The sequence below is a fragment of the Phascolarctos cinereus genome, unplaced genomic scaffold (assembly GCF_003287225.1).
Source record: "Phascolarctos cinereus isolate Bilbo 61053 unplaced genomic scaffold, phaCin_HiC Scaffold_726;HRSCAF=1367, whole genome shotgun sequence".
Lineage (NCBI taxonomy): Eukaryota > Metazoa > Chordata > Mammalia > Diprotodontia > Phascolarctidae > Phascolarctos > Phascolarctos cinereus.
This window is the reverse complement of record NW_027556098.1, coordinates 312,391,520-312,418,768: the sequence shown is the minus strand read 5'-3', so window position 1 is coordinate 312,418,768 and position 27,249 is coordinate 312,391,520. Positions and strand designations below refer to the sequence as shown.

Here is a 27,249-nt window from a genome sequence, read left to right as displayed (position 1 = left end):
ACCCCACAATTGCAATGCCAGGACCTGCCTGAAAGAATTCAACTCAAATCTTCTTCCAGCCAGAGGAAAAGTTTATTAGTGATAAAACATATAGGCCAGGTGACAGGACAATTGGCATGAGAAAAGCTCAGCCTTTGGGCCATGAGAGGTCTCAGCCTATTAGCTGAATGTCAGTAATGTCTGTGAGGAGGAGCAGGCATGAGAAATTCTCAGCCTTTTGGGACTGAGGTAGATTTTTTATACAATAAGGTAAGTTTGGGTGGCCAGGGGAGGGGGCTGGGAAAAGGGTCTATGTGAGAATTCCAATTGGAAGGTCTGAGAGATTGAATAGACAATGGGAATAGATAATGAAGGGAACTGGAAGGAAGAAGTTTGAAAGGCAGATGCACAAGATCAAAGGGTGGGGCTAGGGCTCTCCAAGGGAGATAAGGGGAGTCTAAGGAACCATTTGAGGCCAAAGTAAGGGCTTTCTGGGCCCCATAGACAAAAGGGAGCCAGATTCTTTTGCAAAGGCACATCTGAATAAGATTAAAAGGTAAGGCTAAGGCTTTCAAAGGGAGATGAGGGGTGGGGCCTGTAGACAAATGGGAGTCAGATTCCCTTTGGGGCAAGGGGCTGTGTGGGATGCCACTCAAATTAAAAAACAGGCTTAGAAGTTTTTCAAGGAAAAACAGAAAGTTAATTCATTTACTATTCTCGAGAACAGGGTCTCCCTCCACCAGAATGATCTGATGAGGGGAGGCAGATTACAGGAGCTAAGAACCAGATTAAATAGCCCTAATGGGTAAATTCTCCCCTCCCACCAACTGTCCATTACGTGGCTCACAATCTCAATGTAAGAAGCAATTAAAAATGTTTAGTCAAGCTAGACGCTGTACTGGTATTAAGGTCACCATGACTGAAATATAGCAACAGGTGTACCAACAAAATACAGGGGGTATTTCAAGGATTTAACAATGGCATAAAGGGGCATGGGGGGGGGTGTACCTGGGGCTGGATTCCTGTAAATCAGGTGATTTCTAGTAAATTGAAACTTAGGCCTGTCCAGCTGCTATGCCTGCCTTGAGTCACAATACAATGTCTATTTATTCTTCTAAAAACTCTTCACAGGACCCCTCATCCCACTCAGCCTTATCCCAAACCTTAATTACACTGAGGAGTCTTCACTGGGACATCCCATTCAGGGCTAAGATCTTAGCTTGGGCCCACACCCCAATCAGTCATGCTGCCCCACCTTCCCCTTTCTGTATCAGTGAAGAGAGATAGATTCTCTGGCTGGCAGCCTTTGGGGAGCTGGAGATCCTCAGGGGAGGCAGGGGGGTCCCTGCTTGTCTGTGCTGCTTCTCTGTCCTCCTTCTGGAATTGCTTACTTTGAAATACCTCTCAATGGAAATACTGTCAATGAAACAAAGTCAATTGTTTTATAAGGGTTAGTAATATCTTGATAAAGTAAATGTAATACCTTTTTAAATGAAATTTAATTTAAATGAAAAAATAAGAAATAACCATTTAAAACAATAGAGATTTAAGCTAAATGTTTGAAAAAATAATAGAACATTTAAAAAAGTAAATATAACCGATTTTTTAAAGGATAAGGGAATTGGTTGGGATTTCATTGGTCTAGGGAATTCTGGAGGAGGAATTTCCAATGGCAATGCTGGTCTGTGCCTCCTCTGCTACCTCTAGTCTTAGAGAGTACTGAGGTAAGTGACTAGCCCAGGGTCACCAGACAGGATGTATGAAAACAAAATTGGAAAATAAAAATGTTAAAGAAACATTTAAAATAGAAATAAGTTGTTTTCTATAAACAAATACAAATTGAAAAGACCAATTCAAATGGACAAATAAAAATCTTCCTGGCAGAGGATGGGGTAGAATGCCTGACAAGTGAAGGGACAGAGGACCTGGCAACAGGTCACAAATCAGGAGGAGGTGGGTTTCTAATACATTACAACTGCCTTCAGGATATGGCTCTTGGGGGAAGATCCAGCTATCCCCTCTCAGTGTCAGAGCCTCAGTTTACCAGGGCAGAAGCATGGGCAGGATGCTGCCTCATTCAGAACAGAGGAGCTGGAGGCAGGGAGGCAGTGATGGGAGCAGGGCTGTCAGGAGGCTGGTGAAATGAGCAGGCACCTGGGATCAGGCTGCTTCAATGAGCAGAGAAGTATGATGCATGAAAAGTTGGAGAGACTTAGGTCCTGGGTAACTAATTATTTATTAATTATGGCTAGTGAACAATTAATGCAAGGATGTTCACTTGGCTTTCTCTGGTAAACCAAAGACCCCTCCTGGAGGCCTCTCGACCTTTTTATACCCTTGGAAAAGTGAGTGTTTCCAAATCAAATCTGACTGGCTAACAATTAAGGAGAGAATGAATGTTACAATGGTGGGCCTATTCCAATGAGGGGCTGGAGGACAAGACTTGGATTCTGTCACTCATGGACAAAGAGAGACTCATCTAGAGCCAGCACACTCCCCTGAGTAATCTATACAAAAAGATTTTACACCCACCACCCCCACCCAATCCTGTTTGAGTAGAACATAATAAGCTGGAATTCACCTAAATCACATTCTCTTTGTAAAGTTTTTCTAGCTGGGTGGGGGAACAATCCCATCTAAATAGGTGGGGTAAAATTTTGGGCAAGGTCAGTAATGTCATTCAAAGACTGGCTGGATAAACTAGAGGAGTTTGTTTCTGAATGAGGAAATAGAAAAAATCTTAATCTCAATATTAATTATTAATTATTATTAATGACAAATTTTATATTTATATATTATTTATATTATTGTATTGTGATAATTGATAGATTAATAATTAGTTATTAATATAAGAGAAATAATCATTTCTCTCTCAAGTTAGACTCAGATAAGAGAAAGTCCCACCCACACCTGGAAATCATTCATTAAAATAATTTATTCAACTCCAAATGACTGAATTCCTTGAGTCAGCCTGTGGGTGGGTAGGCCTGGGGAAAGGACTGGGTATGGGGTCATGGTGGCTGAGAGTAAGGAAGAGCAGACTAGGACATCCAGGGATGGACAGGGGCGGGTGGTACCTGAGACCAGGTCCACATTCAGGGATTGAAGGGACCAGCTCTGGGAATAGGCTGCCTGGCCAAGGGCAGCCCCAGCAATCCCCATCCCTCCACCTGGGCCTAGAAAGTAACCCAGAAACCAGTTCTAGGATGGGGGTATGTGGAGGATTAGGCTGAGGGGAGAGCATGGCTAAGAGGTTTCTCCCCAAGAGTCCCTCCCTCTGACCCCCAGGGGATAATCATCTTTGACCAGCCAACACTTCACAGAGATTGCTCAGAAGTTTCTCTGTCATCCCAGCAACTCCCAGGTCCCTCAGCCAGGGCCAGAGCAAGGAAGGGGCCCAAGTCCAGCAGATCAGGGATCCTCAGATCCCTCTCACAGCAACAATCAGAGGGTCTGGTGGGTGATGGAAGGACTAAAGGCCTAAGGACAGAGCCGTCTCTTACCTCTGTTTCTCAGTAGTTTTCTTTGGAAGAAGAAAAAGTCATGGAGACAGAACCAATGATGACCATGAAGAATACAACAATGAGGAATATGGCAAGTGTCTTCTGAGATGGGGGGAGATTCTCTGAAAAGAGGCCCCCAAACTCCATTACTTTGGGAATCAGAGGAGTGCAACCCTGGTGCCTGATCCCTGTGACCCAGGGTAGGGGTGGGAGCACTGAAGGCACCAGGATTCAGGAAATCCTGGGCAAGGATGGTGGCTTTGTGCTCAGATGATGCCATCTTCCTCCCCTCCACCAGCCTTTAAACACCCCTGAAAAACAAGCTTCCCCCCAGGACTTCAGAGAACATAATGTGAGAACTGGAAGAGAGCTTAGAGAGAATCAGCCCGGCTGCCTCTGTTTACAGGAAGGAAAATGGGAGAGAGAGGCCTCCATCCTTCAGCTTGTAAATCACAGAGCCAGGGCTGAAGCCTGGGTCCTCTGACTCCCAATTCAGGCCTCTTCCCACCACCTCACAGCTGTGTCCTTATAGAGTCAGAGACTTTCAGGGGATGATGGGCACTTAGGGCACATCTAGTCAACCCCATCATTAGAGAGAGGGCCAGAGAGCAGAAAGAAGAAGAAACTTGTCCAAGGGGTTACATGGAGGTAATGACAGAGACAAGACCAGGCCCCAGGTCTCCTGATTCCAGAGGATGCTACTCTCTTCTGAAGTCCATTCTGGGTTTGGTTCTTACATCCCCATTGAGAAGCTCTCTCTGGCTCTCAGCTGAGCAGCCTGGACTCCAGCAGCCCTGGGGTCAGCCCTCCACTAAATGGTCACACTGGTCCATTGCCCTCTCTGGACCTTGGTTTGACCATCTATAAAAGGAGGGGATTGGGGGCAGCAGTGTGATACAGGAGACAAGAAACAGCCCCAGCCTTGGAAAATCAGAAGATCTAGTTGCAAATTGTGACTGTCACTTGGTGGCTAATTGAACCCCAACAGGTCATTGAGCTTCAGTCTCTTCCTCTGTAAAAAGGGGGAAGTGGGGCTGGATAACCTCGAGGTCCCTTCCAGAGATAACATTCTTCAATGCCAAAATAGTCTCTGTCAGCATCTTTCTCCTCTTTTAATACCCTTTCCTTCCCCCAACCTCCCAGGAGCCCAGTGCTTCACTGTCCTCATCAGTAACATGGACAATAGAGTAGAAGAAGGGCCATGACATTGGACTGTTATGGTGGGGCCAGATTGTGGAAGACTTTAAGAAAATAGGGAGCCATGGAAGTTTCTTGAGCAGCTGAAGTGACATGACCACAATTGTGTTTTAGGGAGATGAATGTGGCAGCCTGTGCTAGAGAGATTGGTGAAAGGAGGAAATGGAGACCCTGCTTTCAAACAAAAGTGGAAGCTGGACTCGGAGTCAGGAGAACTAGGGTCACATCCCATCTCTGGTTCTTCCCAGGCACTTAAGGTAAATAAGTTCCTTTGCTGCTTTGGGCCTCAGTTTCCCAAAAGTGAAATGAGCTTTGAATTAAATGATAAATAAGGTCCTTTCCACCTGGAATGCCAGATGTGAACTGCTCTGTTCTATAGAAGGGCAGATTTTTAGGGGGCTAATTATCTTCTGAGCTGTAACCATGGCCAGAGGGACATTCTCTTGAGGCTGGATGATGCCAAAAGCCAGAGTTAAACCTGGTCCTCAGTCTATGAATGTACTCTTCCTGCCTCAGGACTCTTCCTAAAATACTTCAGAACAGGGTTTTTCTATGAAGGTAAGTTGTCCCTACTGAGATCCTGCTATGGGCCTGCCCAGACCTGCCCTAGTCTTAGGGTAGGGAAGGAGCAGGGGAGAGAAGCCAAACAATGTAGGCCCTGTCACTGAGGAGCTCACTGTCTAGGCGGAGAAATGAGCTTAACTCCTGTAAAGACGTGTGTGAACCAGATGACACTGTGGGGTCTGCTTGTGGGGTACAGACAGCCCTCCAACTGCTTAGAGACCCCACCCCTCATCTCTGACTTCTACCAGATGAACCAATGACCTGGGGAAGGGGCCTGATTTCTTCCTTTTGGTCCTAGAGGCTGAATTGGGAGCAACAGGTAGAAGTGATAAGGAGGCCTATTGAGGCTTCCAGCTCAGGTGAGCCGCCCCAGGTGGGAGGGGCTGCCTCAGTAGGGGCCAAGGATAGATTTGTTTGAAATAATGGAGAGTGAAGAGAGCAGAACCAAGAGACTGTTGTATACAGTGACAGCAATATTGTTTTAAGAATAACTTTGAGCTATTCAGTTGCTTTGACTATGAAGGGAAGAAGACATAAGTAGAAGTACGTAGAGAATGATTTCACATATATACACATATTCAAGTCAAATGATAGTCGTCTCCAGGGTGAGGGGGAAAGAAAATGAAAGGAAAAAAAGTTACATGATAATATCTTTATACATTTAAAAGGAGCCCCCCTGCTCATTAAAGCTGATTCCTCTCCTGGTACCACTGATCCTGTCCCCTTTTGTCCTTCCTTCCCCTAGGACCCTGCTTTATAATCATCCCCTCTCTCATTTACCTTCTGGGTCTGTTTTTCCAGTGGCTCCTTCTCATTGGCCTGAGACTCCCCAGCCATAAGGCTTCTCATGATGTTTTTACCCCCATCCAGTAACTGCCTTCACTGCTAAAATTGGAGCCAAAGTTGCCAAAAAGTCCCTACTGCCTCATTACCACGCTTTCTCTTCTATGCCCTTCAGTCTGGCTTTCTCCCTCACATCGTTCTGTTTAAATGCTTTCTCTGAAGTCCTCACTGGCCTCCTCACACATGGATCCTTGACCCCTCTGGAGTATCTGATGTTATTGGCCATCCCCAGCCTCCTCTTGGTTATTTTCTCTTACTCTCTTCCATTGACCTCAGAGACAACAAGACACTCTCCTGTTCTCCTCCCATTTCTGACTGTTTTCTTGAATCTTTATCTCCACCACATTAAGTTAAGGTAGATGTTGGCCAAGCCTCTGTTTTTAAGCCTCTTTTCTCTCAAACAATTGTGCTCTTGGCAATTTTATTCCCTGCCTCAAACCACATGACATTCAGATCTCCTTCTCCAGCCCTGACTTTCTTCTGTGCTCAGCACCCTTATCTCCACCTCCCCTCAGAACGTCTCCATCCTGATGTCTTTTCAGCACTTTACACTCCCTGAACTGAGTTTATATTTGTCCTTCTCAAGCCTGCCCCTCCTTCTGATTTCACCATTCTTATATCAGAGGCACTGTGCTTCACCCATTGCCCTTTGAGGAATCTCTGATGTTCACTCTCTCCCTCACCTTGAGGATCAAAACCACTGCCAATCCTTCTTCCTCCTGCCTCCAGTACAGCTTTCCCAGCCTTCCCATCCTTTCTAGCCTCTCTGGGACTATGTTGGCCCACGTCCTCCTTACCCCTTGCCTAGAGTCTTCCATTAGCTTCCACACATGATTCCCTACCTCCACTGCCTCCCTTCACCCTCCATCAGCCTCCAGGCTCCTCTGCCCTGCACACAGTTGTGCTCAGGCCATTCCTGCCCTCCGAAATCTTCAGGGGCTCTGTACTGTGGAGCTCACCCTGCTTAGCGTGGCTTTTATAATGAGCTCAACCTCCCCGATCTGGTGTCATCCTACCCTTCTAACCTTCTCCCTTCTTCCTCTGTGTGCTCTGTGCTTTGGTCAGCCTGGACCAAACCTTACATCCTAACAATGCCCTGCTCTTCCCGCTGCTAAGCCTTTGCCCATGCAGTTCCCTGTACTGTTAATGCCCTTCCTTCTCCTCTTCCTTTCAAATCCAATGTAATCATCACTGCCTCTAGGAAGTCTTCCCTGATTCCTGTGTCACTAACACCTTCCCCATCAGTCTTCACATCTCATTTCATTTTCTCCTTTCTCATGTACTTATTTGGTATTACTGTATGTTGCAATTACGTGTCCTGCTTTCTTATCCTAAGCTGCCTTATTCCTAAATGGAACAACTTGAGAGCAGGTGAGAAATGTCTTATCTGAACTCTCTATTTCCCCCACTAAAGTAAAGAGTCCAATACATAGTAGTTTTGGGATGGAACTAAATTATATGGGATTGAACTAAACATGTAAATGAATGTAAATTGAACTAAATTGTATTGAAATAAAAGTTTTTGGAATTGAACTAAGCTATGTGCCAAATGATCTATCACTTCATTATAGAGGGAGATCCAGCTTAGTTTGATGAAGGATCTCCTGAAATGGTTGCATTATTTGAAATCCTACTGTATATTTCCATTGGGTTGGAACCAATGACTATATTTCATTTAATTATGAATTCAATTAATATGAAATGAAATATATTAAATTGGGACTATTCAGGATCTAGGTATATACATCAATACATTAAGGGCCTATGACTCTGTCAGCATGGGAACAGCTAGAAAGGTGTTTTTTTAAAGTTGGCATAGACTTTCAGTGACTTGCCCATAGTCACACAGAGAATAAGAGTCAGAGGCAGCATCTGGACCCAGTTCCTCCTGCCTCCAAGTCCAGCACTCCACCCACTCTGCCACACTCCCTTGCCCTCTGCCATACACGAATTATTTTTAATCAGATTGAGTATTATATCTCTCCAGCTCCATCAAGCCATGAGGTCAGGCCTTCCTCCCTTCTCTCTCCTACAGCCTCAGCTAGCACGGGGCTGGGCACAGAAAAGGCATCTAGGAAACATTTGTCACTAGGCCAATGTGGAGAGAAGCCATGCAAATGATAGTTAAGAAGGCCTCAGACCCTTCTTACACTACTCAGTGTATGGCTTTGGAGGACCAGCTGAGACCTGGCATCTTTGAGAGGAAGAATAAAATCATCCCCATTTTTGAGCACCAGGACAAAGGGGAGGCCTCCACCATCTTCTAGTGGGAAACTCCAGGCCTGAAGGATTTGAAGGTTGGAAGAGAATTGAAACCATGAATTAAGATTCACTTCCCAAAGTGAGTTTGTCTCTTTCTCAAAGCCTGTGATTTCATGCATGGAGGATCCAAACAATGGGTCAGGGAGAAGAAAATGGCCAGATCTGGAGTGAGAAGAGTTGGGTCTGATTCCCAGCCCAGACATTTCCAAATTGTATGATCCTGTGCAAAGCCTCTCCTCTCTCTGGGTCCCACTTTCCTCATTTGTTAAATGAGAGGGTTTTGACTCAATGCTCTTAAAAGTCACTTCCCGCTCTAACAGTCTGTGGTTCAGAAGAAACCCATAAACCACACAGGACCTACCTGCTACCTGCAGCTCAATATGGGCTTCATCACAACTGTCAGGTGACTGGACACGGCAAGTGTATTGACCAGAGTCAGAGACCTGGACCTGCTGGATCCTCAAGGTCACCTTCCCCCCTGCCATGTCATGTTTCAGCAGCTCCATCCTCCCCTGGAGCCCAGTGCCCTGGGATTCCTGCTGCTTCTCCCCAGCAGGGTAGCTGTGCACAAGGGTCTGGTTTCTGAACCAGTTCACAGTCATGTCCTGAGCATCCATCTTAGGGCAGAGTTGACAGGAGAGTGTGACGCTTTCCTCCTGCTTGGCCTGAATGAGCTGAGCAGGGCCAGTCACTGAGAATGCTCCTTTCTGGCATTCTAGGGACAGAGGAGAAGAAAATCAGAGGACAACGTAGGCCCAGAATTAAGAGTGTTTGTTTGTGTGGTTGGGGGCCCCAGCAGATGAAGGTCTGACTTCTGGATCAGCTGCTGCTCTGCTGTGGGCCCACTTCGGGCAAATCACTTTTCTTCCTGTGATCCCCTTGGAGACAAGACATTCTCTCTCCTGACTGCTTCCTATGTCAGAAAGGGAGGGAAGCTTTTTGGATGCTGGAGGGTTGGGGGTGGGGAAAGGAAGGCAACAAATGTCATACATGGCCTCTTGGAGGCCCTGTTTGCTCTGCCACTGCCCACAGGTAACTTACAAGTGCAGAGGGATCCCAGGCTGGTGTTTGTCTGGCTCTTACGTGATTATTGGCTGTGCAGCTGAGCTAGAAGGAGGGTGGGCCACAGAGCCAGGTGAGGGCTCCATGTGGGGGAGTGGTTCAGCTTCCTGGGAAGGTGTGGAGTCTGGTCACCTGGATAGATGGATAAGTCTGTCTGGTGTCCTCATCTGGATCTCACGTGGCTAGCATTGGCAAATTTCTGATCCACTCATTCTTGCCAAGGAGTTATGACAGAAGATGGCTTAATATGCCAGTCCCTGCCAGAAATATCTAGACTTTAACAGGACACTCCCAGAGTGTAATGAACAGAGAATCTGAGAGCTGAGAGACTTGGCTTCTGGACCTGGCTCTGCCATTACCCTCCTGTGTAACTGCATGCAAGGCCTTTCCCCTCTTTAAGAATCTCCTTGGTCATTTTCCACTCTGATGCTGCAGGTCCATCATTTCCCCCAGTCCCAAACACTCTCCTTAACTTTCTACTCTTGTCCTGAGCACTGTAACTGAAGCAACCCTAACCATTGCCTCTGGGGAAAGTCAATGAACTGTTCTACTGTTCCACTCCCCAAACTCCCGAAAGCACAGCTCCCTTCCCTGGCCCCCACTCCTCTCCTCCTCTTGTCCCTCCTGTTGGAATGGAAGCTCTGTGAGGGCAGGAACTGTCTCATTTTTGTATTTGTATATTCAGTGCTTGGTATGTAGTATGTACTAAAATCTCAGAGCTTCTATTTCTTCCTTTGTAAAAGGAATGAGTTTGAAAAAATGTCCTCTAAGGCCCCTTCCAGCTTTAATTCTGTGGATAATTCTATAGTTACTAAACTATCAGCTGTAGGATATAGCCTTTCTCTGTTTTTCCCACTTAATAATATTTTAATCTTTCCAGTTACATGTAAAGATAGTTTTCAACATTCACTTTGAAAATATGAGTTCTGAACTTTTTTCTCCATCCCTATGTCCTCTCCCCTCTCCCCAAGATGTGAAGCAATCTGATATCATCTATCCATGTACAATCAATTCAAAAATATTTCCATGTTAGTCATGTTGTGAAAGAAGAATCAGAAAAAAAAACCAAAACCATAAGGAAGAAAAAAAAGAGAAAATAATATGTTTTGATCTGCATTCAGACTCCATAGTTCTTTCTTTGGATATGGATAGCATTTCCCATTATGTATCTTCTGGAATTGTCTTAGACCATTGTGTTGCTGAGAAGAACTAAGTCTACCAAAGTCAGTCATCACAATATGGCTGTCACAGTGTACAATGTTCTCCTGGTTCTGCTCAATTCACTCAGTATCAGTTCACTTACGTGTTTCCAAGTTTTTCTGAAATCTGGGTGCTCGTCATTTCTTATAGAACAGTAGTTTCCCATTACATTCATATACCACAACTTGTTCAGCCGTTCCCCAATGGATAGGCATCCCCTCAGTTTTCAATTTTTTGCCACCACAAAAAGAGCTGCTATAAATATTTTTGTACATGTGGCTCCTTTTCCTTTTTTTAAGGATCTCTTTGGGATACAAACTGAGAAGTAGTATTGCTGAATCAAAGGGTATGCACAGTTTTATAGCCCCCTGGACATAGTTCCCAAATTGCTTTCCAAAATAGCTGGATCAGTTCACAAGTCCACCAACAATGTATTAGTATTCCAATTTTCCCACATCTTCTCCATTTTCCTTTTTTCATTTCCCTTTTTTTGTCATATTAGCCAATCAAATAGGTGTGAAGTGCTACCTCAGAGCTGCTTTGATTTGCATGTCTGTAATCAATAGTGATATAGATAATTTTTTTCATTTGACTATAGATAGCTTTTGTTTCTTCATGTGAAAACTGCATATTGATATCCTTTGACCATTTATCAGTTGGAGAATGACGTATTCTTTTTTTTCACTTGTATTCTCATAAATTTGACTCAGTTCTCTATATATTTGAGAAATAAGGCCTTTATCTGAGACTCTGGTTATAAAAATTATTTCCCAGCTTTCTGCTTGTCTTTTAATCTTGGTTTCATTGACTTTGTATAAAAAAATTTAATTTAATGTATTGAAAATTATCCGTTTTGTATTTCTTAATGTTCTCTTTCTCTTATTTGGTCTTACATTCTTCTCCTCTCCATAAATCTGCTCTCCTATTTTGCTTATAGTATCACTCTTTATATCTAAATCATGTACCCATTTTGAACATATCTTGGTATATGGTGTGAGATGTTGGTCCATGGGGCAGCTAGGTGGTGCAGTGGATAGAGCTCTAGCCTTGAAGTCAAGAGGACCTGAGTTCAAATCTGGCCTCAGACACTTCACACTTGCTACCTGTGTGACCCTGGGCAAGTCACTTAACCCTGATTGCCTCAAAAAAAAGATGTTGGTCTATGACTCGTTTCTGATATACTGTTTTCCCAGCAGCTTTTCTCAAATAGTGAGTTCTTATCTCAGAAGCTCAAGTCTTAGGGATTATTAACAGTAGATTACTATAGTCATTGACTACTGTGTCTTGTGTACCTAATCTATTCCACTGATCCATCATTCTATTTCATTGCTAGTACCAAATACTTTTGATGATTAAGACTTTACAATATAATTTTAGATCTGGTGTTGCTAGGCTACCTTCCACTGTATTTTTCCCCCATTGATTTCCTTGATATTCTTGACCTATGATTCTTCTAGATGAACTTTGTTATTATTTTTTTCAAGCTCTAAAAAATAAGTTTTTGGTAGTTTTATTGGAATGGCACTGAATAATATACAGTTCTAATTGCTCCTTACATCATAACGAGAAAATATACTTAACATAAATGTAAATGTAGAGACTATATCAGATTGTACATCATCTCAGGGTGGGGGGGTGAAGAAGTGGGAGTGGGAGAGAAGTTAAAATGCAAAATCTTATTGAAGTGAATGTTGAAAACTAAAAATAAATAAATTAAATTAAAAAAGGAATGGCACTGATTAAGTACATTAATTTAAGTATAAATGTCATTTAATGCTAATGCTAATGTTTAGCCTACCCATGACAGATTGATATTTTTCCAGTTGTTTAGATCTGACCTTATTTCTGAGAAAAGAGTTTTGTAATTATGTTCATATAGTTCCTGAGTTTGTCTTGGCAGGTGGTCTCACACATATTTTATATTGTCTACAGTTATTTTAAAAGTAAACTCTTTATCACTTCTTGCTGGACTTTGTTTTTAATATATAGAAATAGGAGCAGCTAGGTGGTGCTGTGGATAGAGCACCAGTTCTGGAGTAAGGAGGACCTGAGTTCACCTAACATGCCTTTGCTGATGAGGCCACTAGGTGGTGCAGTGGGGAGAGCTCTGGTCCTAGAGTCAGGAAGACCTGAGTTTGAAATCTGATCTCAGACACTTATTAGCTGGGTGACCTGGGCAAGGCATTGAATCCCCGTCTGTCTCAGTTTCCTTCTCTGCAAGATGGGAATAAATTAATGCCTAATTCTTTATACCTCTCCCTCCCTTTGTAGCTCAACTCCTCCAAAAGGCCTTCTACAAGAGGTGCCTCCTTCTCTCCTCACCCTTTCTTATTAACCTCTTATAGTCTGGCTTCTGACCTCCTCATTCCACTGACACTGCTCTCTCCAAAGTCACTAATGGTCACTTAGCTGCCAAATCCAAATGTCTTTTCTCAATCCTCCTTTCCCTTGTTCTCTTTGCAGCCTTTGACATTGCTGATCACTCTCTCCACCTTGATATTCTGGTTCCTCTAGGTTTTTAGGATGCCCTCTCTCTCCTGGTGTTCCTCTTACCTAGCTGACTGCTCCTCCTTCTCTGTCTCCTTTGCTGTATCCTCATCCAGACCCTGCCCTCTAACTGGAGCTGTCTCTCAGACTTCTGTGCCCAGGGCTCTTCTCTTCTCCCTCTACAGGACTTAATTTGATGATCTCATCAATTCCCATGGATTTAATTACTGTCTCTCTGCTGATGATTCTCAAGTCCACATTTCCTGCCTCAGTCTTTCTGCTGACCTCCAATGTCAGATCTCCAACTGCCTTTCAGACATCTCAATCTAGATGTCCAGTAGACATCTTAAACTCAATATGTACAAAACAGGACTCCTCTTTCCCCCTCTGTGCTCCCCATGTCCTATCTTCATTATGACTGTAGAGGACACCACCACCCTCCCAGCCCCTTAGCCTCACAACCTAGCAGTCATGCTGGATTCCTCACTATCTCTCATCCCCCACACCCAATCCATTTGCAAGGCTTCTCAATTTCACCTTTGAAATATCTCCACTCCCACAGCCACCACTCTAGCACAGTCCCTCCTTGCGTCATGCTTTGATTTCTGCAGTAGCCTGCTGGTGGCTCTGCCTGCCTCAAGTCTCTCCCCACTCCAATCCACCCTCATCCAACCACTAAAGGGATTTTCCCAAAGTCCAAGTCTGATCATGTCCCTCTGCTACTCCATAAACACTAATGCCTACCTATTACCTCAGAGAGCAAATTCAAAATGCCCTGTTCTGAATTCAAAGCCTTCCATAACCCAGACCCCTCATACCACCCTGATCTTACATCTTACTCCCCAACACATACTCTTCAATGCAGTGACGCCAGCCTCCTGGCCATTCCACCAACAAAATGTTCCATGTCTCAGCTCTGGGCATTCTGCCTGGCTGCTCCCCAAGCCCGGAATGTTCTCCCTTCTCCCCTCTGACTGTTGACCTCCCTGGTTTCCTTCAAGTCCTAACAGAAACCACACCTTGTACAGGAAGCCTTAGCTAACCCCTCTTAATTCCAGTGCCTTCACCTTTTCTTTATTTCTTCTTTGTCCTGTATGTACTGTGCTTTGTGTATATTTGTTAGCATGTTCTCTCCCCCATTAGCTTGTAAGCAGGGACTGACTTTCACAAACTCTTTTGTGTCCCCAGTGCTTAGCACAGTCCTGGCACATAGTAGGTGTTGAATAAATGTTATTGATTATTCATAAAGCACTTTGCCAACATTTAAGCATTCTAGATATGCTAGAGATGAAGATGATGGTGATAGTGATGGTGATGATTCTGTTTCTGGTGAGTGGGATGCCTTCCTCTTTCTCTTTAACAGTTCCCCATCCTCTAATTATACATAGCATTATTTGTAAAGAGGATAAGCTAGATGCATTTCCAATAAGGTTGAGGGTGAAACAAGGAAGTCCATTATCACCACTATTATTTAATATAATTAGATGTCACGGCCGCATACAGCCTTTCCTGATTCCCTCATTTGTAACAATACCCACTGTTAAATATTATCTCGGACAGAGTGTCATACAAAGTAGATAGTTAATGTTTGTTGAATTTAATTGAATATCATTTAATTTTCACCTTGTTAATCCACTTAGCATATATAACTGATTATCATACTTATTTGTGTGAGAGCCTCTAAAATTGGGGGAACCTCACTGAGGAGGCTTGACCCAGTGACAGAGAGGCTGGATACCCCAAACTCCATTAAAGGTACCAGAGGACTCTGAGGGGCTGAAAGATAACAGACCCAGACTTCAGTCACTGTGACAGAAATATTAACCCAGAAGGTAGTTGTGAGACTCCAGTGAAACTCTGTATGGAAAATACCTTAGACACTCTAAAGATCTGGGCCAATGCCAATGTCTGAATGTCCCTTCTAGCTCTAGAGAGAATCCATGACCCACATAGGACCTACCTGCTACCTGAAAGTGAAAGCTGGTTTCATTATAAAAGGAGCCTTCCTGGAAATAACATGTGTACTGGCCAGTGTCAGAGAGCTGGACCTGATGGATGATCACGGTCACCTTCCCCTCAGCCATGTCCTTTCTCAGCATCTTTGTCCTGCCTTGGAATGCAGGGGCCTGGACTTCCTCCATCTCCTGGCCCATGCGGTACAAGTGCACAACCAGTGGGCCTCTGACCCACTTCACAGTCATGCCCCGAGCATCAAACTTAGGAGAGAGGTGACAGGAGAGCTGGACGTCTTCCCCCACCCAGGCCCGGATGGGCTGGACCAGAGGGCCAGATACTGTGAATGTGCCTGTGTGCAGAACCAGGGACAAAGAGCAGAGAATCAGAGAGCACTGAGGTGGAGGAGTTAATGTGGCCTTCAGAGCAGGGGTCAGGGCAGCCCAGGACCAGGAAGCTCTCAATGTGTTCCTGCTCAGGGGCTGCTCTGTTTTAGCCCCCTTTGGTGAAATCACTTTCCACTCTATGACACATCTGTGAGATGGAGACAAGACATTCTTCCCCTTCACTACCTTTGTATATTCAGGGAGCCAGGGCAGCTGATTGGGGGCTGAAAGCTTGGGGTGGAGGCAGGAAGCAACAGCTGCTGTCACTGGCCCCACAGAGGCACCAGCCTCTGCCCCACCCCTGAAGCTGCCCATGGATAATAAAAACCAGGCATCTGGGCTGCTGTTGGACTTGCCCTCATTCTGTGGCTGTGCAGCTGAGTGTTTTAGAAGGAGGCTGGGCCAGAGAGCTGTGGGAGACCTCTGTGGGACAGAGCAGTGCAGGTCAGTGGGGGGAGGAGGAGCGTGATTATGGGAATGTGGGGAGCTTCCAGGGTGTCACTATAGTGATGGCATCCTGGGCCTGGAAGGAAAGGATTTGAGTTCAAATGATAGTTTTGTTATTGACTAGCTGTGTGACTTTGGACTAGTCACTAGACCTCTCTGGGCTTCTGTTACTTCAATAAAATAATAGGATTGATTTTAATAATCTCTGGGGCCTTTTCCAGTTCTAAAACTATGATTCTATCTTCGTATTTCCTTTAGAGCAACTAGAGGGTGCAATGGATAGAGCACTAGCCTTGGAATCAGGAACATTCATCTTCCTAAGTTCACATTCTGCCTCAGACACTTCCTAGCTGTGTGACCCTGGGCAAGTCACTTAACCCTGTTTGCTTCAATTTCCTCATCTGTAAAATGAGCTGGAGAAGGAAATGACAAACCAATCCAGCATCTTGGCCAAGAAAACCCCAAGTGAGGTCACAAAGGGTCAAACATGCCTGAAGTCAATCAACAATAACAAAATTCCCTTTGGTTGTATGTGTCCCTGGGGAGAATCTCTCTGAAGCTCTTTGCTACAGAGCCCACAAAAAAAGCTGGCTATTTTTCCTCTTGTCAGAAGGGAAGAAACAGCTGTGCCCTCAATGACACATTCTAACTTTCCTATTTTCTTGGGTGGGTCTGGATCAGAAGAGATGGGACCCTTACATCTGTAGATGACATTTGTTCTGACAACCTCACTCACACACAGGTCAAGAGGGCAGGTCCTAGCATGGACACCAGCACCTTCAGAAGTCTGCCCATCAGAGAGAGGCAGGAGGGGGCAATGGTCAGTGCTGGGGTTGGAAGGCAGAGCTCCTGGGATGCAGATTGCATCAGACACTCATCTCACTGACACTGCTGGTCCTGGGCCTCCTGGAAACCTGGCTGAGCTTTCTACCTGAAACCTTCATCCAGGTCCTGTCTTCCTCAGTGCCCTGTATGTGGCATCTCCTTGAAAAGCTCTGGGTCCTGACCTGGCATGGCCTGAGGTTTTGCTCCACACCTTTCAGTCTTGCTCTTCCTTCCCCAGCAGTGGCTTTCCTTCAGGTCCAGGGCCTTTATCACCAGCACATGCTGGTCCCCTTGGTGGGGAAGGGAGGGAGACTTTGGAAAGTGCTTTGTTGAGCCCCTGAAGGAAACCTGCCCAGACATAAAAGCCTTTCAGACCTCACTTAAAGCCTCTTCTTCCCTCTGGATAGAACAGAAGTCAGAGAAGTCCTGTTAGTCACAGAGAAGCAGAATCCTGGAAATCTTCGACTGAATGTCAGAAGATTTAGATTCAGGCCCTGCTTCAATTATGTCACATTAATCCCACCTGGCCCCACCTCAGTTATCTTACTTGTAAAACGGGCCTGGGGATCAGATCAGAGGATATATAAAGGACATCCCAGCTCTAATGCTTTGTGACTCTCTGGTTCTCTCTACTGTCCAGTTGGGAGACCAGGGAGATCTCTGCTGGACATAAATGATCAGTACTTTTGTTGCTGGCAGGTTTGCCTTACAGCGGTAGAAACGTGGACACTCTGCTTCTGTTAATTCTTCTTGTCCCCAGATTTCTTTCAGTGCCAATCAAAAGAGATCTTGGTAGTAAGGTTTACTCTTTGTGTCCAAACCTACAAACAATCCTGGATAGCTGCTGGGGTCTGAGGGACTAGGATTGGCGAGAAGGCCCAAAAGTAGGTTTGGGGAACATAGACTCTGAAGCAACTATCTCATAGAAGTTGTGAGGGATTTTTCAATCCCCAGTCACACAGTTATCTGGAACCAAGCATCCCAAGGAAGCACTGGACAAGACAAAAAAAAAAAAGACAACCCCTGGCACGTAAGATGAACTTAATATATACTTGCTGATAGATTTAAAAAATAGCCAATCTTAGTTTGTCACATTCTGATGGCTTTGGCTGAATCCCTGGCCAAGTATGGCGGTTTAGGATCTCTGCTCCCAGAGGATGAGGTTACTTGGAATAACAGAATTCCTTGAAATTCCCAGCAGTTTCTTGGCTGTGAGCTTATATCTCTAAAACCCATGCTGGGGAGTGCCCAGCAATCCCCCAAAGATCTGTGTGGAGGATTCTTTGTCTCAAAGTCCCACTAGCTCCCAAGATCTTTTTGGATGGACAGAAAAAGGGTGATTCAAGGGAGCAAGAAACAAAGTGAGGTGAATCAGGGAGCATCCAAGTTCCTGCCTTTATTTTATGCACACACACACACACACACACACGCACACACACACACAATTGTATATATATAGTATATATGTGTATACACATATGTATGTGTATATATGCACCTACATACACACTTACATATACACATATATGACACACATATATTAGATATCTAGTATACATTACACAGATATAATATGTGATTATATAAATGTATTTGCCAGCCACAAAAGCTTGGATTTTTGTGGGCTATGTTCCAGGTTGGCAAATATTCCCTTGTTTTCCTATATTATGAATATTTCATGTGATCTGTTAGTAGAGCAGAGAGAAATTTAAAGTGCCTAAGTTTAGATGGATTGTCAGAGATATTCCATATTGCTGTCATAGACTACTTATATTATATACAAGAATGTCAAAAGTTTCCATCCTCTTCAAGAGTTGAACTGAACAGTAGTAACTTAGTCTCCCACTTGCTGACATTTTGAGTCTGTATTATGAGACATCCTTCTATTCTTCGTCTCCTCCCTTCAGGGCCTAGTAACATAAGGGTTTGAACTGAATGACATCCCTTCAAACTCCACAGTCCCGTGTTACCACATTGCAGATAGTGGTGGAGGTGCCTAGGAGGGGGATGATGACCCTGACCTCAGTGACCATGCCTTGTCTAAACTTTGTACCTCCACTAGTGTTACAACACAGGGCTCTGAGTGCTGAGGGGCTAATAAATATTTCTTGAATTTATGGTTTAATTCAATTTAAATATCAATGGGTAGAGATCTGTGGAGGCCACAGTGACACAGACTAAAGTCAACTTACCTGAGCTAGGAATACCAGAAAGCACAAGGATGAGGTGCGTGAGGTAGAAAGGTAGAATGAGGCTGTTGTAGGAAGCTGGCTGGTGATTCCACTTCATGGTCCAGATGATGGCTGACAGGAACCCAACCAGGGAGCTGCTAAGAACAAGCAAGGATGTTGCCAGTGAAGAGCAGGATAACAGAACCTGAAAATTGCTCCCAGTGATGATCCCTTAGCCCGAGGAACCAGTAGTGTTGTCTCAGAGTCTGGGCAATGACACAGTAAAGAGGACACAGCTTGTGTCCATCACACCTCATCTCGCCCTCCTCATACAGATCTCTCAGGTCAGACTGATTCCCAACACACCCCACATTCATTTCAACCCCCACAGCTCAGCTCACACTCTTTTCTAGCCTTTCTACTTATTCAAATGCTTCAGTATCTAACTCAATGGTCTACCTGCTCCCTGAAGACTTGTTACATTAACTTCCTGCTCATTGATCTTCTATCTCTGTATTTCATTTCATCATCTCAGCAGCTCACGTGGATTAAATGCTTTCCTCTATGCAGAGACCTGTCAGCTTCACTGATCCAGCCCTAATCTCTCTCCTGACCTCTAGTGACAATTGGACACTCTGAACTGGATGCCCCATAGACATTAAATACAACTTGTCCAAAAATGATCTCACTCTCTTTCCCCCTAAGTGTTCCCAATTTCCTACCTTCTCTATTGCTGTCACGGACAGCACCAGCCTCCAACCTAGATGTCTTTCTCAACTCCTTATTCTCTCTTTCCCTGCTTTCCCATATCTAGTCTCCATAGCCAAGTCTTGTCCAGTCTACCTTTCCATATCCATCTCCTATCCATCTCCTTCTCTCCTCTGATACTTCTGCTATCTTCATGCAGAACCTTATCACCTGGTTAGGGTCTCTGCCTCCAGCTTTTCTGCTCCCCAGCATTTGACATTCAGCTGTTGAAAAGATCTCCCTACAGTTCAGGTGTGACCATGCCAGCCCCCAGTTCGATAACATTCAGTGGCTCCCTGTCACATCTAGGATAAGTAATGAACCCTCTAGTGTTGAAAGCCCTTCACACCCTGGCCCTTTCTTACCTTTTTCATCTTCTTACTCCTTCCTTCCCTTGAGTATTCTGCCACCCAGTGACCCTGGCTTTTTGGCTGTTCCTTAAACAATACCCTCCACCTCCCTACTTGAGGCATTTTCACTGGCTGTCTCCCTTACCTGCAATTCTCCCTCTTCCTCTCTATATCCCATCTCCTCTGGTGTCCTTCAGATCTAGCTCAAATCTCACCTTCTGCCAGAAGCCTTTCCTCATTCCCTGTAATGCTAGTGTCTTCTCTCCTAGTATTATCTCCAATTCATCCTTCATATATCTTCCTTTACATTAAGGTTTGTGTGGTCTCCCTCATTAGACTGTGAGCTCCTTGAGAGCAGGGACTGCTTTTTGCTTTTCATGGTAACTCCTGTATCTAATAGCACAATGCCTGGCACACAGCAGGTGCTTAATAAATGCTTCTTGACTTGATTTGACTTTTTCCCTTGTTATCAGTATGATTAAGCAGAGTATATGGTCTGGGAGGGTATGGACTGTGTCTTTCCTTCTGCTCCTTTGTACTAAGTAACTGGGCACAGATCTAAGACCTTACAAGACGGTTGACTGATGGATGAATGTAGAAACAGTTCCCTTTTTTATGGGCAACACTGTTGGCTAAAGGCTTTTCTAGAAATGCTGGGCTTGGGCCTTCTCTAAGTCTCCAACTGGTTCCTTGGTAGCTTAGGTGCCAATGGGTTTAGATTTCCTTTTATTCAATCATTCAAAAATATTAATTAATCAAAGAATGGGAGTTAATAGCCTGAATACATCTGTATAAAGTAAGATATTTTAGGTCTCTTGTGATTACTCGAGTGGGAATATAATGGAGGTTCCATTTGTCACAGCTATTCATGGCATCTTTATACATAAATTAACCATGTTCTAGCGCATAAGAGTCCATACTTGAATACAGAAAAACAAAAATTTTAAACAATTTTAAACAATTGAATAAAAATGACAGTTAATGACACCTTTGAAGAATCAATTCACCCCAGGACTCCTGGATCCAAGAATAGTCTTCTGTCCAGAGTGCTAGGCTGCCTCCCATGCTTCCTCTTACAATTCAGTCTGCCTCTTTGATGTGGTGGTCAGAAGGGACTGATTAGCAACTGACTTCCCAATTGATAAATGGTCAAAGGATATTAACAGGCAGTTTCTTAGATAAAGAAGTCATAACAATTTAAAGTCACATGAAAAAATTCTCTAAATCATTATTGATTAGAGAAATGCAAATTAATTCAAGCCTGAGATATCATTTTACAACTATCACATTGGCTAAAATGATTGAAAGGGAAAGTGATGAATTATGGAGGGAATGTGAAAAAATTGGACACTAATTCATTATTGATAGAATTGTGAACTGATTCAATTTGGAGAGCAATTTGGAATTATGCCCAAAGAGTTACTAAATTGCATATATAGCCTTTGACCCAGAAATACCACCATTAGGTTAGTTTCCCAAGATGATTAGGAAAAAAGGAAAGGAAGCTATCTGTTCTAAAAAAAAATGAAAGCAGCTCTCTTTGTGGTGACAAAGAACTGGAAGTTGCAGGGATGCCTGTCAATCAAGGAATGGCTGAAGAAGTTGTGGTATACGATTGTGATGGAACACAACTGGGCCACAAGAAATGATGAGCTTGATGATCTTAGAAAAACATGGATTGACTTGCATGAAATAATGAAGAACAAAATAAGCAAATCCAAGAGAACAGTGTAGACAGTAACAGCAATACTGTTTTAAGAATGACTTTGAGCAAATAAGTCATTTTGACTATTATAAATACCCAAATTAACTACAAAGCATATATGAAAGACGTGCATCCAGAGAAAGAACTGACAAATAGAGGTATGTATAGAAAGATGTTACACATATATACATATGTGTGCCTAATGATGGCCATCTCTAGGGCAGGGCAGGGCGGGAGAGGGAAGGAAAAAGGAAAAAAGCAATTTGTGTGATCACTTTATTATGTATTTAGAAATGCTTGTTTTATGCTGGAAATGAAAATTTTAATAAATACAAATTTTAAAAAACTGACCTATCGGTCTGAAGTTTCTGAGACTGTGTTACTGCCCAGAGAAGAGTGACCACCATGAAAATGAATACAAGCCCTTTGGAACAAAGCCCCTTCCAACAAAAGAACTACCCCAGTCTGCCCAGAAGTTAAACAGGGACCTCCTTCTGAGGGCTCTGTGATTCACTTTGCTTTCTACTGAATAACAATCATCTGGGCACTTAAGAAAGGAGGAGAGAATTCATCCCATTAAGAAGAGAAAGGTCTGTTCTCTTTCTAGCTCTAGTCAAAACATTTTGGAGATACCCTGTTTCCTAGAGCTAAGGCCCAGCAAGCAGGCTGTGCCCTGGGCTTGGCATAACAACAATCCTTTGCTCTCTGGATGATCTCACCCTCTGGCAAAGTGTTTTGCACCACATGTTCACTCCCTCTATTTCACAGGGACCTGGGAGCCAACATCCATCACATCTCTAACATGCTCATAATCCCTGCTCCTTGTACTGTACTCCTGTTCCCATCACGGAACTCTGGTTCTGTACTGCATAGAGTAGCAACAGCTCCCAAGACTTGGAACAATATTGTTCCAACAGGACCTGTGGGCACAATAATTCAGGACCTAAAAATGACATAATCCAGCCCACTTGTGTACATCAGCATTGCCTGTACCCCAACATGTTAAGCCCCTCTTCTCAGGATGGGGGGCTTCCTTTCATGCAAGTCACTTTCCTTACCCTGAAATAAATTATACCTCTATTTTGTGTCCTGAGACACCTGCTCCTGGCCTGCTCTGTTCCCCTCAGGTCATTCCCAGATTAGAGACCAATCCAATTTGGACTGCAGTCTAAACCCTGTTGACACTATTCATTTTTGATTTCAGTATAGAAAGCTGGGAAAAGCCCTTAGCATGTTGTTCCTTGTGAGAGAGGCTTCTTGGTGATCCTGCCAAATGGCTCTCATTGAGCCCCAGGCTAAAAGCCTCTCTTTCCTTCAAATCCACTAGACATATTCTTTTGTCCCCTCCTTTACTCAAGTCTCTAACACATGGCTCTGTTTGCCAAAGCTAAACCTTTGAATTGTCATCTTTGTCATTCAAAATCAGCTCCTGCATCTGACCTGGTGTGTTACACAAAGATCTTCAGAAGCAGCATCTCTGCCAGCTTGTTTACAAACCAGTCATGCTTTCCTCTACTCCTTTTCTATTTCTTGGATTCATCTTCAGTAGACACTTGACACTTACTAGCTGTGTGACCCTGGGCAAGTCACTTAACCTCATTGTCTAGCAATCAGTCAATCAATCAATAATTAGGTCTGTAGCAATCCCTTGGAGCCCACTCATCCAGCTTACACCCTCGCTCCTAGGATTCTAGAGGACATCTTACCCAACACTAGGCCACAAGCCTCCATCCATGTCCTTCCACCTTAACAATCAGCCACCTGACTCAGATATTTAATAAGGTATCAGCTCAAACTTTATAGCAAGAAAACAGCCCATATCATTTCCCCTCCCCTATACCAGGGCACACTTTCCCACAAATGCCTCAGCATTCTAGGAGGGGAAAGAATGGGCAGCAACCCAAGGGACACAAGGATGGGAGACAGACCCGGCCAAGGCATCTCCCAGCTCCAGAACTGGGCCCTTCATGTCCTTTCCCCCAGAATGTTTACTTCATCTCCATGGTGTCAAAAGCTCTTTCAGCTGGAGCAAAGACTTAGTTAGGAATGGCAGAAGCTTCTTCCCTTTGACTCCCTCAGAGCCTCAGCTCAGAAGATGGAGCATCAGGTGTGAGTAACAGCCACAAGGCCAGGAGAGCTGGGTCACACACTTCATGGAGGAGAGGGAAAGGTAAGAAGACTGGAGCTCAGGAGAGAGAGCAGGACTGGGAATCATCTTCATAGAAATAGTAAGTAAATCCATGGGAGTCAAGATCTCTAAGTGAGAGAGCACAGAAGGAGAAGAGAAGAGTACTCAGGAATAAGTCTTGGGGGGCACCACAATTAGAGAGTGAGACTTTGATGAAGATCCAGGCAAGGAGCCTGAGGAGGAGCTGCCCGATAGGAGGACCAGGGAGGGCAGTGTCACTAAATTTTAGAGAGCAGAGAGAGTTGAGGAGGAGACGGGCACTCAATTTTACAATCAGTCACAGGCACAGACTTCTCAAAAATATTCACAGAGGTTTAGCTGTACTAAATTTTAAACTATATCATAAGGCAGTAATTATAAAAGCTATCTGGAGGCAGCTAGGTGGCACATTGGATAGAGCACTGGCCCTAAAGTCAGGAGGACCTGAGTTTCAATCTGGCCTCAGACCAAACACTTGACACTTACTAGCTGTGACCCTGGGTAAGTCACTTAACCCTAATTGCCTAAAATTTAAAAAAAAAATTAAAAAATAACTATCTGGTACTGGACAAGAAATACAAAGGAAGATCACTGGAACAGAGTAGCTATAGCAGCAATGGCCTCCCCAGCAGTTCAGTCTGCCTCTTAGACCTTGTGTTCTAAATCAGCTGCACTTCTCAAGTTTCTGAGACAGGCCTACAGCCTGAGGAGAGTGACTACCATGAAAATCAACACTAACCCTTTGCAGCAAAGCCATTTCCAACAAAAGGCGCCCCCAGCCCACCCAGAGGTTAAACAGGAACCTCCTTTTGAGGGCTCTGTGACTTACCTTTCCTTCTCCTGAAGAAGAATCTTCTAGGCTCCTTCTCAGAAAGCAGGAGAGAATTCATCCCATCATGAAGAGAAGATCTGTTCTCTGGAGTCAGAGGACTGCCTCTGAGGCTTACTGCCTGTGAAAACTTCCAAGTCCCTTTACCCTCCATGGGCCTTAATTTATTTATCCATAAATGAAGGGAGTTCTCTGACTTTCTGTGAGGTCCCTTTCAGTAATTGGTCTAGGCAGCTAAGTGAGTGCAGAGCCTGATGGGCTCAGAATCAAGAAGTTCCTAGTTCAAATTTGAATGTAAACAGCTGTGGACCCCGGTCAAGTCAACTTCACTGTAGAAAATGAAAGTAACCATACTTCAAGTCTTAAATAGGTTTGTTATAGGAATGAGGAACTAAAAATAGCCACAAAACCAACATGGAATTTGGCACATTTGAAGCCAATATAAATAAATACTGCCATTATTATTATTATTACTAGTATCAATCATTGTTATTATTATCTTTATGTTATCATAAAGGGTTGTTGTAACAAGTGAGATAACTGTAAACCGCTTACCACAGCACCTGGCATATAGTAGGTGTTATTGGACTGTTAGCGAATCTTATTGCCACGTGGCAGGCATCGTGTTAAGTACTGGGGGCAAAAGAAAACCCAGAACATGGGCACTGGCCTCAGGGAGGTCACCTTGGAATGGGAGAAATAACCTGAAAAGAGCTATAGATGACAGATAGAGAAAAGGCCAATGGAAGCACTTTGAGGAGAACCAGCAACAGGTGAGAGGTGGGGAGAACCAGGGCTGGGCTCCTCCAGAAGAGGAATTGAGCTGAGTCTGGAATGAAGCCAAGGCAGGCAAGAGGCAGAGGTGAGGAGGGACAGCACTCCAGGCAGGAGGTACAGCCAGTGCAAAGACACAGAGGTAGGGGAGATGGAGAGAAGTGTCATGTATGAGAAGAGTAAGGCCAGTGTGACTGGACAGAGTTCATATGAAAGAACGTGAGGGGATAAGGCTGGGCTGGGAGGTTGGGGCCAGGTACGGAGGGTGTTTTAAAGATGGCAGCATTTGTATTTGATCCTAGAAGTACCAGGGAGCCACAGAAGTTTCTTGAGCAGGGAGTAACATAGTCAGACCTACCCTCCAGGAAAAACACTTTGGCAGCTGAGTGTAGGGTGGAAGGGCAGGAAAGAGAGTTGACACAAGGAGACCAGTGAGAAGCTATGGCAGGTATTCCAGGAGAGAGAGGAGGGCAAAACGAGGGTGGAGGCCCTGAGTGGAGATGAGAGGTACAAAGTGAGAAATGGTGTAGAGGCAGAACCTTCCAGAATTGGCAAGAGCCTGCCTATGTGGGAAGAGACAGGAAGGAGGTGAGGAGGACACCAAGGCTGCGACCCTCACTGGATGAGAAGAATGGTGGTGTCCTCAACAGAAGAAGGGGAACAATTAAACACTAATTTGGAAGTGCTAAAAATCAAAGGAGAGATTAATAAAATTGAAAATAAGAAAACCGTCAAACTAACAAATGAAAGTGAGAGATTGTTTTATGCAAAAAATGATTAACCATTGGTTAATTTCATTTTTTTAAAAAAGGAAAAAACCAAATTACCAGCATCAAAAATGAAAAGGGTGAATTCTCACCAATGAAGAGGAAATAAAAGCAATAACTAAGCTATTTTGCCCAATTATTTGCCAATATATCTGACAATCTAAGTGAAATGAATGGATATTTACAAAAATGTATGCCAGCAGCCAGCATGATATAAGACAGAGCGGTGAAAGAAAACGGGGAAGTGGAACTGAAGAAAGAAAAGTCAGGCTAGGCGAGTCTGAGACTAATGCTCATAAGACTAGTTTATTTCAGATGTTACATGATTACATACTATAGAAAACAACTTTGTACCATGAGAAATGATCTACAAGCGCTAATTAATAACATAAACAACCTAAGCAGCTAAAGATCCTCATTTTCTGATAAGAAAGTAGTTTTAATGCCAAATTTCATATCTATTGTTTTCCCTGCCCAGTTCTTCCTATTGTCTGCCTGAGCCAGCCACCTGGCCTCAAGGCTAAGCATGAGTGGGAACTTAGAATCAACAAACCATAACAAATGGAGCTAGGGCAAGAGTCACGTGAGTGTTTATCCTGAGGTAAGCCTCTATAAGTACTGATCCCTAAAGTCTATAAGGACTTAGAGATTTTCCATAAGGACTCAGCATCCCACAAATATAAATTGTGCAGATTAATAGAAGAGGAAATAGAATGCTTATATAACCCCATTTTAGAAAAAGAAATTGAACAGACCACCAGTGAACTCCCTAAGAAAACATCCACAAGGCCCAGTGGACTTGAAAGTGAATTCTACCAAACAGTAGAAGAGAAGTTTGGGGAAAGGGTGGGTTGGGAAGGAAAGAGAATGATTTTTTAGTTGAGGAAAATGCGATTCCCAATGTCTAAGAGACCTACATGACTATCAGTGTCAAGTGATGGGTAGCCTGTAAAACTAGGCAGAATTATTTGGAGATTATTACCAGCTACTATTTCTTTCTTTCTTTTTTTTTAAATTAATTTATTTTGATT

The 27,249-nt window shown here is 43.9% G+C and overlaps 1 protein-coding gene across 9 annotated transcripts; it reads right to left on the bottom strand.

Moving 5' to 3' along the window:
* Positions 1-656: 656 nt before the first annotated feature.
* Positions 657-25,029, bottom strand: LOC110210622 (myelin-oligodendrocyte glycoprotein-like). 9 transcript variants are annotated; one of them, XM_078156881.1, is made up of 5 exons: positions 24,678-25,029; positions 18,901-19,037; positions 15,058-15,402; positions 8,710-9,063; positions 657-3,604 (listed from the first exon to the last, which is right to left on the bottom strand). In XM_078156881.1, the coding sequence occupies exons 2-5, from the start codon at positions 18,995-18,997 to the stop codon at positions 3,492-3,494; spliced, it is 909 nt and encodes a 302-aa protein (XP_078013007.1). In that variant the 5' UTR covers positions 18,998-19,037; positions 24,678-25,029; the 3' UTR covers positions 657-3,491. The 9 variants fall into 9 exon arrangements, with proteins under 9 accessions (XP_078013007.1, XP_078013009.1, XP_078013012.1 ...); XM_078156883.1 differs by having other exon boundaries at positions 18,901-19,034; XM_078156886.1 differs by lacking the exon at positions 24,678-25,029 and adding an exon at positions 19,798-19,934.
* Between the last annotated feature and the right edge of the window lie 2,220 nt (positions 25,030-27,249).

What these genes read in the sequence shown, in the direction of transcription:
- LOC110210622 (XM_078156881.1), bottom strand. Translation starts at nt 18,997, where the DNA reads ATGAAGTGGAATCACCAGCCAGCTTCCTACAACAGCCTCATTCTACCT. An exon ending in TTCTGGTATTCCTAGCTCAG is followed by an intron (nt 15,403 to 18,900) that starts GTAAGTTGACTT and finishes TTCTGCACACAG; the next exon opens with GCACATTCACAGTATCTGGC. An exon ending in TATTGAGCTGCAGGTAGCAG is followed by an intron (nt 3,605 to 8,709) that starts GTAGGTCCTGTG and finishes GCCTCTTTTCAG; the next exon opens with AGAATCTCCCCCCATCTCAG.